General features: G+C 37.0%; 1 protein-coding gene across 1 annotated transcript in view; it reads left to right on the top strand.

The window, feature by feature from the left end:
* The first annotated feature begins 4,624 nt into the window (after positions 1–4,624).
* The window catches only part of CNKSR3 (CNKSR family member 3), a 102,258-nt gene continuing 89,123 nt past the window's right edge, over positions 4,625–17,759 (top strand). Inside the window, exon 1 of the mRNA XM_051997975.1 lies at positions 4,625–4,943. Coding sequence (XP_051853935.1) covers positions 4,892–4,943 — 52 coding nt within the window. The 5' untranslated portion in view covers positions 4,625–4,891. The remainder of the gene's footprint in view (positions 4,944–17,759) is intronic.

The following is a 17,759-nucleotide window of genomic DNA, read 5'->3' as shown; positions in this document are numbered from 1 at the left end:
TCATGTAAGTCTCTCCAGGCCTTTCTGAAATCATCCTGAGGATCATTTCTTATAGAACAATAATATTCCATAACATTCATATACTAGAATTTATTTAGCCATTCTCCAATTGATGGGCATCCGCTCAGTTTCCAGTTTCTGGCCACCACAAAGAGGGCTGCCACAAACATTTTTGCACATGTGGGTCCCTTTCTCTCCTTTAAGATCTCTTTGGGATATAAGCCCAGTAGAAATACTGCTGATCAAAAGATATGCATGTTTTGAAGCATTTAGGACATAGTGGAACTCAAAATTAAAAAAAAAAAGATTGTTAATTTTTTTTGCATATTAAAAAAAGAAAAAAACGATGTAACACTCCTCAATCTCCTCCCTCCTTTTTTTCTCTCTCCCTCCCCTCCCTTGCTAAATCCTTAAGCAGGGGTATTTTGGAGCAACAAGCAAAGCTGTGCTGATTACAGAGCAGTTTGATTGTGTCTATGTTACATACTCAGGGCAGCCAAAAGATAAAATTCTGGAACTTATATAGCAAAGATTGCAAAGTGAGAACTGCATGGCAGAGCATTCAAGGTCTTTGCTTGAATTCACTGTTCTAGGGTTTGGGGGAATACAATGAGTTTCAGTACCTTTGGCCTTGGGAGAGTACGGTAGGGAAGACCAGATTCTATTCATAACTAATAATAATGCAAAGTAGAATGTGAAAGTATACAAAAGAGTTGCTAATAAAGTGTTAAAAGCTTTTTCTTTCTTTCTTTTTTTTTTTTTTTTAGGGGGTATGGGGGTGGGATTTTTTCCCCTGATTGCTAAAAAGGCAATCCAGATAGCAGTTCAAGGAAAAGAGAATTAACAAATTCATGAATTAAACTTTCGTTTATACTTCAATTACACAAAAAAATCTAACCCTGTCTACCGAAGAGATTCTGGCTTGATTACAAGTTATTAGTATCCATTAAAAAAAAAAATGAAACTGTATTTGGATTTCACAAGTCTGCATTTTCCATCTGGAAGTCAAATTTAGCTATCATTTCTACCAACAAACACCTGCAATCAAAGGTATTTTAACAAGTAGCTTTCCTGGCAGGAAGTATAAATAGAAAAATAATTCATTAATTGTCTAATTATTCTGAGCTGTTGCAGACAATAATTTGATTTTTATAATAATGACATTTATGTAGCGTTTAACATTTGGAAAGAACTTTATATTTAGTATTCCACTTGAGCCTCATAACTACTTGGTGAAATAAGTACTGGTAATTATTATTTTTTTTTTAACACAATAAATTTTTACACAAACAGATGAAGAAACTTGAAGCTCAGAGTCACTTATAACTTGTCCAATGTCTCATAGTTAGTGACTAAGTCTTAGTGTCTAAGGCTGGATTTGAACCCAACTCTTCTAAAGTGCCTAGAACTTTAACCATTTGCCCTGGCTTCCTTTTTTTTTTTTTTTTTTTCTTTTTAAATTTAAATTTTCAGATAAGATTAAAGATCTGCAAAGTACTTTACATATATTACTTTATTTGAACCTGTGAAATTGTTATTATTAATTCCATTTTACAGATGAGAAAAATGAGGCTGAGAGGTTAAGTGATTTGCTCAGGGTAATAGCTCAGAGGCTGAATTTGAGTCTTAACTAAAAATTAAATGAGATTTCCAAGAAAACAAATTGTTTTGTTGCTTTCATTTCATAAAAGGAATTATGCATAGCCTGGCCATTTGGTCTGACTTACATCACAACTGGGGACTACAAACATCAGACCAGTAGCATTTATCAAGACCTGAAGCCTCTGGAAAATTTTCAACTGAAAGATAAAATTTCAGTTTACTACTAAATTTTATAATTTTCTAGCATTTTTGTTTTTAAATCTCCACTTGATTCTTCCAAATCACTCCATTTTAATTCTTCATAGGAGACAGAAATCTGTGTATATACGACTTGCTCAGTTTCATAGCTGGATTGCTTTCATGTCTAAATTGTATTTTAAATTATCTTTAAGGTGTTCTCTTAAATAATTACTCCACACATCACTACCTTATCTAAAATAAAAATAGGTCATTTTATTGTTTGCCTGTTTTTACACTCCATGCTTAGCACAGGGCTTGGCATATAGCAGCAAATACTTTGGTATCCATTTTTCCCCAACACCCAGTTGAGCAGAGCTGAATAACAGTCTAGATATAGGTTTTAAAATCTGAAATTTCCACTCAGGGTTATATATTCTTAAGCACCTGAAAGAATGAATTGTTTCTCTATATTAATTAGCCAGGAAAATGCTTCAGGACTCAAGGAATTAAGAGAGGGTCCTTAATGAACACATGTGAGCAATGGGCTATTATTATGAAATTATTTCTGAGTCTGAGACCTCATTTGGGATTTTAAATTTTTTTTTTGACAAAGATACTGGAGTGTTTTACCATTTATTTCTCTAGCTCATTTTACAGATGAGAAAACTGAGGCAAACAGAGTGAAGTGACTTGCTCAGGGTCACAAAGCTAGGAGGTATCTGAAGTCAGATGAGTCTTCTTGACTTCAGGCCCAGAACTTTATCCATGTAGAGGTAGCTGTCCTTAACTATGGAATACCAAGACATTTTGTTTGCTTAGTAGATTTTTAGCTCCTTATATTGATGAGAAAACCAAGATGGAGGGGGATTTTACTGAGAACTTACTACAACTTACCCTAAGTTAGGGTAACAGGTAGGAGTTAGGGTAATAACTCTAGGACTTGAAGGGACCTTAGAGGCCATGTAGTCTAACTTACATTTTACATGAGAAGAAGCAGAGGCCCAGAAGATTAACTCAATTGCCCAAAGTCCTTCACACTATATATGTATCAGAGGCAGGATGTGAATTCAGATTTTTTGATTGAAGATTCCTCTTCCCACTGACTCTGGGTTGGTGAAAGGTGTGCAGAGCAGATTGACTTCACAGAGCTTCTATTGGCTCTTTAAAACCTTTTGCTAATTATAATATCAAAATATTGCTGTATTGCTTGGAGTCCCAGAGGATTTTCATTGCTGCCCACTCAAAGGTCGATAGAGAGATGGAAGTAGGATGCAACATATTACAAATTGTTCAGGGAAATTGCATTGAGGTAACTGGAAACAGGTGGAACCACCTCTAAGAAGAACTAGCCTATGTTCACTCTCTGCTTCCCCTTCCCATTTCTACATTTAGTGTGGGTCTAGAACACATAGAAATAACCATGATTTTAAAATAACAATAATTCATTGTATTGTTTGCTAGTATTTACAATCCATGCTTAGCACAGAACTTGGTATATAGCAAGTGCTAAATAAATGCTTTGGCTTGACAGATTTTGGAGCTATGATCTGACTTCTAATTCAATGCTTTTTTCCATTAACTTTACCTTGTCTGTCCATAAAAGATATAAAATGTGAGAGACACAGAGAAAGAGAAGGAAGAAAGAAAAAGAAGGAGGAGGAGGAGAAGAGGAAGAAGAAAGAAGAAGAGGAAGGATTAGAAGGAGGAGGAGAACTGAAGAAGAAAAAAAGGAAGAAGAAGAATGAAGAAGGAAGAAAGGAAGAGAAGAAGAAAGAAGAAAAACAGAGGCCTTCGTGTAAGAGGTGGCATCTGACCAAGGTGGAGAAAAAAGGCTAAGATTTCAGTCAGGAGAGATGATAGCAGAGGTTGTTAAGGAACAGGAGGTACGAGAAGCACGTGAGCCAAAGTAAAGGGGAGGAAAACTTCCACAGAACGATTTTTGGCTGGAACTAGAATACTTTTAAATTAAGAAAACATCCATGACAACGCAATACTTTCTAAAAGCATTTCAAGTGACCAGAATTCAATGCAGTTCGTGTGTATACGTGTATGTGGTTTGTTGTTCAAATGCAGATAGGCAGAACTGCTCTAATTTTCCAAGGCCATTAAAACAAGGACACATTAAAACATTAGCACAACCACGGTGTCGGGATGAGGGCTGGCGGGGTTTGGAAGTCTGGATGATGTTTAGGAACTGCCACTTAGGGTGAGAGTGAGAAAGTCTAAAAAGAGGGAAAGTAACTGGAGAGTTGGGTGGTTTGCGACCCCCCTCCCCCCTCTCAGGGTTTCACTCAAGCCACCCCGCCCCCGCCCCCACTCTCGTTCCCTTATCCTGTTGGCAACTGAAAGAGTAGAAACTGTGTAACCCGAGACCGGCGTTCTCCCCTCCTCCTCTTTTCCATGTGCGCACCCGGGAGATTACAGAGTTGGAACCTGCTGGCGGGAAGGCTAAAGAGAGGAGCTCCTCCACTCTAGGACTCAGGGGAAGCAGGACTAAGTCCATTAGACACATATACACACGCACCCCGCAGCGCGGTGGGAGCGGCAATAAGCGTCCACTATAGAAAGAGGAGGTGTTGGAGTCGGGAAGAGGAGGGCGTGTCGTGACAACTTTGGAAGCGAGCGGTGCTGGACAGTGGGGCTCCGGCGTGGAAAGGAGCTGCTGCCGGAGCGGTGAGAGGGCTTCGGCAGTCTTAGAGTGGCCCGGCTGTGGCCGGAGCTCTAGCCGGGATCGGACCGAGTACCCCTGGAGGAGGAGGGGAAAGAGGAGGAGGAGGAGGAGGAGGAAGAGGAGGAGGAGGAGTTGCCGCAGCTGGCGTGTTGGCAGCTGGAGGAGGAGCTCCACAGCTGTGTCTGTGTGTGTCGGGGAAGAGGCCGGGCTTGCCCGCCCCGGGAGTCGGAGGGAGGTTGCTAAGAGAGTGGTAGTGCGGGACTGGACGGTACCTGCTGTTACTATCTGTTCTAGCTACCGCGATGGACAGTCTAGAGCGAAGTCTTTAGTCCGGATACAAGAGGATCAGAATCAGCCCTGCCTGAAGGAGGTGTTAGCGGGACGCGGGCGCCGGACGCTTTTGAGAGGACTTTTTAGCCTTAGCCAGGCTGCCTCACCATGGAACCCGTGACCAAGTGGAGCCCCAAGCAAGTGGTGGATTGGACTAAAGGTGAAAACAACTTTTGGGGGACGCTTGCATTTTGTCCTAAGCGGAGTTGGGAAAAGAATGGAGTGCAATGTTTGATGAAGGGCAGGCTGCCTTTTTCCTTTTCGGAGGGGTTGGGGGAAGGGTCCCCAGCCGCAGGGGCAGAAGGGAACAGCTGTCCAAGAGAACCGAAAAGCAAAAGTTGGCTTCAGACCGCCTCGTTCGCCAGACGTCTCCTAACTGCCTTTCCCCAGTTCCCAGCTGGTTTTTTTTTTTTTTGGGGGGGGGGGGAGGGTGGTATTGAGGGTGGGCAGAAGGGGTGGCAAGGCTGGCAGCTTTGGTTGCAAAGTTTGCGGAGTGCTTGGGAACCCTTGCTTTGCTATTTGAGGGGCAGCGGGCAGTAGAAAGCGCGCCCAGGTCCTTAGTTAGGCAAAACTTTTTTCTGTGCCGGCCTTCCTTGCCCAGCCGCGACTCTGGCTGGCTGTGCTCGGACTCGGCAGTCCTCAGTTGAGCAGCCTCAGTTGCTTTAGTTCTGGCCTTTAGAGGCACAACGCACCTTTTGTGTGGGTGGCTCGGGTCGCTCCTCGTAAATGCACCCTGTCCGGAGCAACCCTAAGGAATGAGAAGTCTGATTAGACAGCTAAAGCAAGCGAGCATGATTCTGGCCGGCCGCTTTATTCACTTCCTCCGAGTACACTGCGAGTTGCGCTACATTAACTTTGTAACATTTGGCCGGGCTAGTAATCCTGACCCCAGGAATTCGGAGCACTAGCTGTCTTTTGTCTTTTGCTCTGGGAGGGTGTTGTTGCCGGGAGAAAGTTGCATTCCTAGACTGAGCTTGGGGATTGAAAATGAAGAGAAAGAACTTGCCATCTGTTTTAAGACCAGGGGAAAACCTATTTATCGCCTGTTGAAACTGCCTTAATGGGTAGGAGTGTGTGTATTGGGCTATGACTTGGGCTATTTGTCTGGAGTCGGTGTTAGTCACTTTCACTCTGGGTTGACTTGCCTTCTTTGCAGCATCTCCCTGGAGAGATGATGGAGAAGGCTACTTAGGCTTCTTTTGTTGAGTGGGCGGGCTCTTTCTGGAGAACTGGGCTGCTCCTTTTACCCCAAGGATGCTTTGCTCTACTCTCCTGGGTGTCCTTTCTCATGACGGGATGAAACTTTGGATAAGCTTTTAAAACTCTGTCTCTCCCGTGGGTGTGACCACAATTAAAACTATTAACCTCTTCTTGTAATTGCCCGTGTTTCATGCACACAATGGTATACCTAAGTAAGGATTGGAACCATAGATTATGAAGATCTGAGACTTGAAATCCTTCCTTATTTTATTGATGAAACTGCCCCACGAAGTCTTTCTTAATTTCTCTAAGTTTAATTCGTGTTACATATGTTTATTTCCCATAGAATGTTTTATTGCTTATTTTTATTTATTTCTACTTATTTGTTTATTTAAGCTCCTTTAAGACAGATTTTAGTTTTGTCTTTTTTTTTTCTTTAAATTTTGGGGGAGGCACCCCAGGGCAGTAGAATGAGTATTGTTTTGAATTTCCCATCTAAGAGTCTTCATTAAAGTCCCACATCTCACCCAGAACTGGACTTGAAATCAGGAAGACTGGTTCAAATCTCACTTCTCATACTACTTTTTAAACCTGAATTTGTCCTTTAACTTTATTTAACTTTAGTTTGTTAATCTGTAAAATGGGATTAAGAACAGCACTTACTTCAAGGAGTGGTTGTGATGGTCAAGTGAGATACTATATGTAGAGTGCTGTACAAATCTTAAAGCCTCTACAAAGGTTACTTATTAGGGTTGACTCATTTGTAAAAAGAATTGGATTAGCTCCAAATCTGTAATCCCATGACTGTATCCAGAGTAGTTTCTTAATAAATAAATAATTGTTATTAACATACATAGTGTAGGATTGGTTTTTAATGTTAAGACTTGAGTTCAGTTTAAAATGTGACTCATACCAAGTGCATAGGCTCTCAGTGTCTATCGGCAATTTTCTAAGATTGTGTTAACAGGTCTGCATTAATGAAAGGAATTTCCACCTCAGGGAATTCTCTACATAGATGAAATCATAGATCTAGGGAAAAAATATGAAAACAAGATGATAGGGGTACAAAGGCAAACATGAAATAATAATGCTTGTCCTGAAGAAGCTTACTGGAGGGGTGTTGTGGGAACTCTGGATTCCACATCTCTTTAATCCGAATTCATAGGCTAGGAAATGCTAAAAATAAACAAAACCCTACTTTTTTTTTTTTTAAACAGTCTTAGAAACCGACTTGCTATAGATAAGTTTTTAACATTAGTAGCTATTACTAACATTCGGGGCAGCTGGATGGTTCAGTGGATAGAGTACTGGCATCAGGGTGACCTGAGTTCAAATGTGGTCACAGATACTGGATGTGGATATGGACCTGGGACAAGATACTACGATCTTTTGCCTCTGTTTCCTCATCTGTAAAATGAGCTGGAGAAAGAAATACCACTCCAGTAACCCAGTAGGTCATAAAGAGTTGGATCCAATTGAATAAGTTCAAGTGTTAACCTCTATTGAGCAGCCATTGACAAAACTCTTCTTTCTAGTTGTATATCACTTTACCAGGTAAAAGGCCAGCATGCAGTGAGATAATCCTCCATAACAATGTATGTATCACAGTTTGTTTTGTCTTTCATCAGCTGAAGGGCATCTAAAACAAAAAGTGTTATTTGCAGTATTTAGAGCCTTTCTTTTTATCTGTAACCTAGCAGTAGAATCCCTAGGTCAAAGGGGACATTTTAGCCACTTTGCATAGTTCCAAATTGGTTTCCAGGGCTGGTTGTACCATTTTACAGCCCCACTGGCAATATATTAGCATCTTTATCTTTCCCATAAACCCCCATTTACTATTGTCATGTTTTCTGACCCTTGCTTTTGACTGTAACTAGGGAAATTTATCATATCCTGTAGGACGTGTGTGTATGTGTATGTTTGTTTTCCCCTTGGGATTGGGGTGGTGGTGGGTGTGGGTGTGGTGAAATGGGGGGGGGGGTAAATTTGCATCCTGTTATGTTTGTTCAATGTGATCCCTTGAAAAGGAAGAGCAGATTAAAATATTTCTGGCATCAGGTTGCCTTGACTTTATGACAAACTAAGATTTCTCTCTTTGAAGAAAGTTCCCTGCCGGCCTGAAAGAGCATTTATTTGTAGCACAATACTTCTGTGTCCTAAGGCCTAAGCACTGATTAGGTTGCATACCTGTGGTCAGCACTTGGCAACTTTTCTAAATAATACTGCCTCTTTGGACTACAAGTACAGTGACACAGAGTGACCTGGACTATTTCAATATTTAAGCCTAGAAGGCTATAGAAGGGAGGGTCAAAGTGTGCAGCTAATTAATATATTAAAAAGCTCTACTTTTCTAAATTAATGGCTTACCTTTTTTCTGAAACTATAAATCTTTTTATATTTATAATAATATAAAACACTAATTTGTACAGATTTATTTAATGCCAACTTTTTAGTCTGTCTTTTGTATTATCTCCTCATCCCCATTCTATAGCATGATCCATTTCCCCGAGAAGCAAGTTTCATAAGTTTGTTTGTTTGTTTGCTGGTGCAGCAAAATGCATGGATTCTAAATCCTTGGGATTATGATCCACAGAAATCTTTAGATTAGATAATAGAAAGCATTGTGTGAAGTGAACACAATCTACAATTTAAACTTCTGTGGATGATATTAGGGCTGATATCAGTGAGAATTAGTTCAACTAGCTTCCTTAAGTGTTCATTCTCACCCATGTGGTATCTCTGTTACTAGAGCTTGAAGAGAGACTTTAGAATCACCTCCTTAGGTCTCAGTTTTCTCATCTGTAAAATGAACTGTATGGTTTTGGAGGGCTCCTCCAATCCTTGATCCATGATTCTGTGATAATACTACCTTTCTTCCTGCTCTGAATTGAGTCTTCTTCCTCATCTCCATCTTTCAGAATTCCTTGTTTCTTTCAAAAACTCAGCTCAGCCTTTAAAACAAAACTAATCAATATACAGGGTTGGGGCAGAGGGAGTAGGGAATACTCTTATGCATTCATGTATTTCAATTTATTTAGCCATTCTTTAGTTGATGGGCATCTACTTTGTTTTTGGCTCCTTCTTAAAACAACAAAAAAAGTGCTATTTTGGAATATATGGAGCTCTTTTTTTTTTGTCAGTGACCTTCTTGGCCTGACAGTGGACTCTCTAGGTCAAAGGGGATAGACATTTTACCCTTTTTGTTTACATAACTCCAAATTGTTTTCCAGCCTGGTTGTACTATTTCACAGTCCCACCAGCAATGTACTCCTGTCCCTAACTTTCTCATAACTCCTCCATCATTAACTGTTCCCATTTTTTCTGATTCTTGACTATAACTGAGAAATACCTATAAAACTCTAAAGTAACTCAATTAAAATTCACTAAAGCAGGTACTATTTCTAGAGACTAATCAATTAGATTGATATCTAGTGGCTCTAGTTTGTGAATTCTAAATATTAACTTTCTGTACTTGCTAGTAAGCAAATTAGAATTAAAATGAACCCTAAGGTATTTGCTTATGTGTTGAAGCATTACCTAGAAACAGTAGAAGGTGATTCTTTGAAAAGCTAAACAAACATTTTTTCCAGAAAGTTTGCTGAAGTTCTCTTGACAGGTAGATGTTTTAAGGAAAAAAATCTCGAAAGTGGGGAGGGAAGAGTCTATTGCTTTTGGCAACTCTGGATAATTGTATACCAGTCCTTTGAGACTAGCTTCCATTGTCTTCAGCCAAATGCTTTCTTGACATTCTGAGATGACTACCTTCTTCTGTCATAGAGTAGCCTGAAAGAAAGAATAACAGATGAAATTCCCAGAAATTCACAGGAGACAAAATCTAAAAGTCCTTTGTAAAACCCATGGTCTTATATAGCTACACACAAATGCCCAAAGGAATAAACAAGAACTAGAAGCCCTAATCTAAGGGGTACTGACCTTGATATCATATTAGGTACCACTGGGAAAGAGAACCGTGACTAGACTCCCATTTGTACATGAGCATGTCTCATTCAAATGAATCAGAATAGGTAAAAGGAGAATGGAGAATAGAATTTAGTAGCATAGGATATTAAGCTTGAAAATTGAGAAATCAGATTGGCTAAATGTCCAAGGAGAGGAAATTTGCCATTGAAATATGTTACAATTTCAGGACAGAAAGAGGAGATGAGTTTTGGAAATAAATGGCACCTCCTGACACAATACAAAGTAGTGAAGAAGTTTAGATACCCAGATATTTATTGGTTTTCCTCTATTCTCTCTGTTGGTGAACATTTGTGAGACTGAGTTTTTGAAACCAAATATAAGACTTTTAACCCTACTGAATTTAGTTTTGTTGGATCTACCCTAATATTCTAGATTTTTTTTTTTTATATTCTGACATCCTATTACCTATTTTTTTCAGGTTTATGTCACCTACATCTTTGATAAACATACCACCTAAACTTTGAAATTAATAAAAAAAATATAAAAACAATATAGGTCTGAGCACAGATCCCAGAAGCACTACCTTAGAGACGTTTCTTCAAACCATTAATAACTACTCTGTCATTTAACTAGTTCTGAAACCACTTAACCCCTATTTAATCTATATCTCTCCATCTTTTCCTCAAAAGTATGAGATTGTTTGCCAAATATATTGAATGCAAATACACTATATAATGTTTCCCTAATCTACCATTCTAAGTAATAGCCCTAAGAAGGAAATAATGTTACTCTTTTATTTTTTGTTCTTAATGAATAAATATTAGATATTAGTAATTATTAGACATTCAGTAATCATTCTTCATTAATAATATTCTTAAATTTTGATTGTAATAAAAATCAAATTCATTGTCTTATGATTTTGAAAACATTTCTTTTTTCCTTTTCCCCTTTAAGAAGGGAGATTTGTCTCTCCAATTTTGTGATAGCTTTCTTATTTTACATAATTTTTCAAAGATCACTAGCAGTGTTTCTGTTACATCTTTCATTTTTTTCCAACACCTTAGGTTGCAGGGTGTCTTGAATTTATAAAAGGCAGCCAGCTAGGTGCTTATTTTTCTCCTGATTAATATCCAGTCTCAACTTCTTGATAGAGAAAACAAGTAAAGTATTGAACAGCTTTTCCTCTCCATTGTGAGTTAGCTTTCTATCTATCCTCAGCCACTGTCTTTGAGTTTTTTCCCCAATATAACTTTAAATTTACTTCCTTCTCCTTAAAAATCCCTTGATTTCAATTTAATTGTCATCATTATTAGCCTTAATCCATTCTAAATGTTAGCTTTCTTAGCAAATCTTGCAGGACATTTCCAAGTTCTTGTATTTATAATTAATTAATAGCTCATACTTCCAGTTTTTTTTTAACAAATCATTTTGCATATTCTTAATTATATGAAATATTAATTATTATTAATATTCTTAGTATTAATATTTTGAGCTCACAAACACCAGAAAAAGAATACTTCATATCATACAAAGCACAACATATAAAAGAATTATATGTGAAATCTTGACACTCTACTATGTATAACTTCTTTCTTTGAAAAAGAAAAATTCAACATATTTTCAAAGCAAACCTGTTTGTGTTACTTTCTGTGAATTTTGAAAAAATGCTTCAATGACTCTTTTCTTTTTTCTTGGCAATGCTATCACTAGTTTTCTTTCCTCCTCCAATATGCATAGTTAAACAAAATAAACCCATGCTTTTACGGCATCCAAAAATGTCTATATCATCTTTCAATTCCATCTATTGATTTTTAAGAAGTAGGTAGCATCAGGTATACACTATTTAGGGAATTCCCCACGTTTTTCCCACGTAATCATTTTCTCTTTGAACTTTAGAATTTTTTTCTTAAGTACTTTCCATCTATTGTATGTTCATTTCCCCTCTTGAGTTTTAGACCATCATTTCCTTCCTCTAACTTTCTTGAAACCTGCAACCTCCAAATTTAAGGTACATGTCATTCAAACCTGTGTTTCTTCTCTCTAACAAATTCCTTCTGGGGAGTTCCATCATTTTTAACCTAGCAGTCAGCTCTTGTTGATAACAATCAGATTCAGAATCACAGTTCCCTTGATGGGTTCCTTCACATTTTGAAGGATGATCTGATTATGATCATTAAGGCAAGTCGAGAGTAAGAGTTGCTCTGCTTTTCTGAAGTGAGAACTTCAACTGATGACTAGATTATTACTATAGTATGATAGTATGATATGATTGCATGATTCTTATTTATCTCTTCTATCTGTTTAGGTTGTCTGTAGTATATTTCAATGATTATTCTTTGCCTTTTGTCTCCAACCAATTGTCCTCTACCAGGTGGTTCTTGGTATTACTCATAAGTTGTTTTTTTTTTTTTTAATCCAATGCTATTTACCACCCCTTTCACTACCATTTAGAATGTTGGGCCTGGAATTAGGAAGATTTAAAATCAAAGCTAGCTTCAGACACATTAGTTATGTCACTTATTCTGTATTTGCCTTAGTTTCCTCACTTGTAAAATGGGAATAATAATATCTCCCAGGGTTTTTGTGAGGATCAAATGAGATCATATTTATTTTTTAAAAAGCCTGACACACAGTATATATAAATGTTTCTTCCTTTCGAATAAAGATGACTACTCCTGGCTATATTGTACAAAATGGGTTTTACTCTACCAATAGTAATGATACCTATAAGGTCAGATTTTCCTCCTTGCATTTGTATATAGTTTTCTATATTTTTATTACATAAATTTTATCTTTTGTGTCATACTTTTTTTTTAAGTCTTTATTTGATTATATAAAAATAGGAAAAGGAAAAAAAAATTGCCATGTGCACAGAAAACATAAGAGAGAGGATTTAAAATAGAAAGCAACGAATTTCCATTTCAAGAAAGTTAGCATAATAAATACAATGTATTGTATTCAGAGATGTCCATCTTTTCTTTGCTTTTTTATAGGACAGTCTTCTTACATTATGGTTACTCTGGAGAAGGTGGGGTGGGATAACAGTACTAGCTGATATTCGACTAATACTTTGAATTTTGTAAAAAAAAGTTAGATACATTCTTTTTTTTTTTTTTTTTCCTGAGGCAATTAGGGTTAAGTAACTTGCCCAGGATTATACAGCTAGGCAGTATTAAGTATCTGGGATCAAATTTGAACTCAGATCCTCCAGACTTAGGGGCCAGTGCTCTATCCACTGTGCCACCTAGCTGCCCCAGATACATTCTTTTTTTTTTTTTTTTTTAATTATTATAGCTTTTTATTTACAAGATATATGCATGGGTAATTTTTCAGCACTGACAATTGCAAAACCTTCTGTTCCAACTTTTCCCCTCCTTTCCCCTCTCCTTCCCCCAGATAGCAGGTAGACCAATACATGTTAGATATGTTAAAGTATAAGTTAAATACAATATATGTATACATAGCCATACAGTTATTTTGCTGCACAAGAAAAATCAGACTTTGAAATAAGGTAAAAATTAACCTGAGAAGGAAACCAAAAATGCAGGCGGACAAAAATAGAGGGATTGGAAATGTTGTGTTGTGGTTCACACTCAATTCCCAGAGTTCTTTCGATGGGTATAGCTGGTTCTCTTCATTATTGAACAAATGGAACTGATTTGGTTCATCTCATTGTTGAAGAGGGCCACGTTCATCAGAAATGATCATCATAAAGTATTGTTGTTGAAATATATAATGATCTCCTAGTCCTGCTCATTTCACTCAGCATCATTCTTGTAAGTCTCTCCAGGCCTTTCTGGTCTTTTTTCTTTCTTTTAGGTCATTTCTTACAGAACAATAATATTCCATAATATTCATAGAGCATAACTTATTCAGCCATTCTCCAATTGATGGGCATCCATTCAGTTTCTAGTTTCTGGCCACTACAAACAGGGCTGCCACAAACATTTTGGCACATACAGATCTCTTTCCCTTCTTTGAGATCTCTTTGGATATAAACCCCGTAGTAACACTGCCGGGTCAAAGGGTATACACAGTTTGATAACTTTTTGAAAATAGTTCCAAATTGCTCTCCAGAATGGCTGGATGTGTTCTCAATTCCACCAACAATGAGATACATTCTTTTTTGACCTCATATCTCTATGAAATAGGTGCTGTTATTCCCATTTCTAGATTTGTGTGTGTTTCCATTTCTTAGCTTTCTTTTGTTTTAAAGCCCCTTTACTCAATTTGTATAGTTTCAGCCAAACACATTGCCATCAATCTTTATTCTTGTTCCATCAATGGAGAGGAACTGGTTGTTCTCATACTTCCAAACTTTAGTCCCCAAATACAAATCCCATTCTTAGGACAAGGACAATTCATAGGAAAATACCACTTGGATTACCAAGTTGTGCCTTATTTTGCTCTGAACTTCATAATGTTTCTTACAGCATTATAGATCCCTTCTGGCAATATCCTTGGTACCCAGGTGAATCACCAGAAGTAGGTAATATTTATCTGGTTTGACAAGATTCTCTATTAAGTCCTGGATACAGGCCCTGGAAAACAGGAGATCTCACTGTTGTTCGAAGAGTCATAAACCTTTACTCTTCCTCAGATACCCTAAAAGTCCTTTTTCTCTTTAAATGAGCCTCATATTTGGTAACTAGTGCCAAATTGTCAGTGGAGGTACTTTCCTTTCTCATTTTTGACCTTATTCTTCTACAAGTCAGGATTCTCCTCCTCTGATTCTTTTTTTCCCTTTTCCCATTGGTTTTCACATTGAAGTCCTTTCATTTTCTCCTTTTCCCCTCAAAGATGACTTTATTTTCTCTAATGGGTGGGAGAGACTTTCCTTGAGTCCTTTTTTTCATATTTTCTAGTAGGAAGCCCAACCTGCCCTTAGGTAGCAGTAACTTGGCCCGTTGGAGAAATATATATATGGTGTCTTTGGGGACCAGTCACTTCAAAATTCGTTCTACCTTTTGTATTTACTGGAAGTCAGATTCTCAGTCTTGATTATTATTGTTGTTTTTGGTTAGTAGAACTTGGGAGAATTATTGTGATAAATTGCTTGTTTGGTGAGGAAGTTTGTGGTTGAGAAAACTGAGATAAATAAAAGTTAAGTGACTTGCTCAAGTGTTACACAGGTAAGTATCTGAATTCACATTTGAACTCATATAATACTGACTCCAGCACTGTCTGCTGCATTCCCTAATTATCAAGGTATTAGGATATTGGGTCTTTATTTGATTATTTAAAAAGAGGAAAAGAAAAAAAAATAAAGATAAGATGAAAATTTCTGCTGTCAAGAGATTTGCCATTTAAAGGGAGGTCGGAGGAAGTAACAATATTAGCTGACATTCATATAATACTTTGAAGTTGGTAAATTTTTTTCAATACATTATTTTTTGACCCTCACAACAATTCTCAGAAATAGGTGCCGTTATTATCCTCATTTTATAAAAAAGGAAACTGAAGGTCAACTTGAGTGACTTCATGTCAAATGTTTGCATTAGGATGGGAATCCAGGCCTTTCTGACCCCCAAACTAGCACTTTATATAATTATACCATACTGTTTTTCACTAGCATTGTAATGAGGTTCTGATAACATTTGTTGGTTTAGAACTAGTAGTTATACCTTGGGTTCTGGAATGTCTTTAAAAACTCATTTGGGGTTTTGATCTTGAACTTTGAAGAGATTTTCTTCAGACCATTCTTTTATTTTAAAGTTGAAATTAAAAGATATATTGGTATAGACTTCAAAGTTTTGTTAGACTTGTGGGATTTTTTTTTTTTCTTTTAAAGAGGTTTTTGTATTCACAAGCTTCATTCATGTCATTATTCTTTTCTGGAGCATTCTGCTGTGTGCTGTGCTTTCTGAAACTGCTCATCTGCCTGTGAATGGAGCTTTTGTGAAAGTGGTACAGAACCCAGTTTGTTTGCTTTTGACATCAAGTAGTGATCAAATAATTTTTGCTCTATAATCAGAAGGTCAAATGTGTCCTTAAAACTAAAGTTTTCTTTTAAATGTTAATCAACTAGTTTTTAAAATTCAAAAGTGGTATGCCCCCACCCCCCCAAAAAAAATTCTTTCAAATCTTAATGCAGAAATGTTTTAGCCATGAAAGATTTGAACCTTTGTCCAACTGGAATTACATTTGTTTTCATAACTGTTTGAGGGAAACCCCTCTATGTTACGCAATGGAAAAACCGTGCAGATTGTGGATCTGAATCATACTTTTCTGAAGGAAAGATTTTTTTTTAAAAGGAAACATCCCATTTCCTTATTTTCAGTGGCTTGAAGGTGGGGAGATATCTATGCTTGTGTCCTTTTAGAGATAAAGGACTTAGATTTTTTCAAATGTGCATTAATTGAACTTTTAAAATCTTGGCTTAGCCCAGTGCCAGGCACATGATATAAGGTGCTTTTTCATTCATTTCTTTTGTTTTGACTTTGGTCATTTTGCACTACTGTGATTTGGGACAACCAAGCACATATTACTTTCTGGGATTTGCTGTCTAAAACAATGAAACAGATTTTTAATGTACAGTGGCCCAAACATCATGAAACACCTGTTAAAGTTGTCAGCACCATCTTAACATAGATTCCAACTGGAGCTTTAGACTAATCATTAGCAGATGACACTTGTATTGGTAACATTTATAAAAGAAGTACTTAAAATTGCTGGGAGAAGTATTAAAGATAAACATTTGTTACTATTAAGGCTTTCAAGTGTGTAATTATAAAGTAGCTTGATATTTTCTCTTCATAGGCCTGGTTGAAGTTTTTTCTACAGGAAAAAAGCTCATGTATTGAGGAGAATGTTAAAGAATAGCCTTTTTGGAGGTAAGGAGATCATTATCTATGCTGAAGGGACCTGGTTCAACATACTGGCCACATGTAAGAGAGGGACCTCAATTCTTAAATATTGAGCTTTTTTGAATTGGACCTTTGTATCCACAGGGATACACAGTAGGGAACTTACATTAAGTTTCAAAGATGTATTCTCTCAGTAGAATATCTCCTTGTGTTACTGACAGTTTAAGTGACATAGTCAGGGTCACAAAGTGAGGACTATCAGAGGCTGGATTTCAAAACATGTTTTTCTGACTGTTTCTAGTAATCATTTTACTTTAAATACTTTTGTTTAACTTGGAATTAAAATCACTTTTTCATAAATGGGCACATAAGATAGGAAGAGAGACTTTTTCTCTTGCTGGAAGTTTACTGGATTGATTTTGATCACTGCTTCCCTAGGAATATAAATTTTGTCCTCTTTCTGGGTTCATTTGTGGGGTTTTGCTAGAGAAAGGGCCTTAATATTGAATGTTAATTTTAAGTGGTGTTTTGAAAAAGGAAAGCTACTCTTTATCATCAAGCCTTTTCACTTGTCCCCCAAATCCAAAATTCAAAAAAAACCTACTTAACCATCCAAAAAAACCCAAACCAAACCATAAAATTCTCCAATCCAGCAAATAAAAATGTGATCCAATTTTTTTAAAGTCAGTTGATTTCGTAGAAAAGAGCAACATGCTAGAAGTATTCATTAAAAACCTTCTGTCCTTCAACTTAATTTTTTTTTCCCTTTTCCCTCCCCTGTCTATAAATTCCTTTCAGTAAGCTTAGCAAGAAAGAAGACACAGGGAAATGGAAAAAATAAGAAAGTAAAGTCAGATTTGGAAAATAAAGAAAAGTAAACATTATTAACCTTTGATTCTACTAAATTCCTTCTCCAGTTAAATTTTATCCATCTATTTATTTATTTATTTATTTATTTATTTTTCCCAGACAGGTGAAAGGAATTTGAAGCTTTATTTACCTTTTAAACTTCCAGGGTCCTTAGAACATATATGCTACTTTTCTCTTTA

Source organism: Antechinus flavipes, chromosome 4 (assembly GCF_016432865.1).
Source record: "Antechinus flavipes isolate AdamAnt ecotype Samford, QLD, Australia chromosome 4, AdamAnt_v2, whole genome shotgun sequence".
Lineage (NCBI taxonomy): Eukaryota > Metazoa > Chordata > Mammalia > Dasyuromorphia > Dasyuridae > Antechinus > Antechinus flavipes.
Note: the sequence above shows the minus strand (reverse complement) of the source record. Positions and strands in the feature narration are given on the sequence as shown.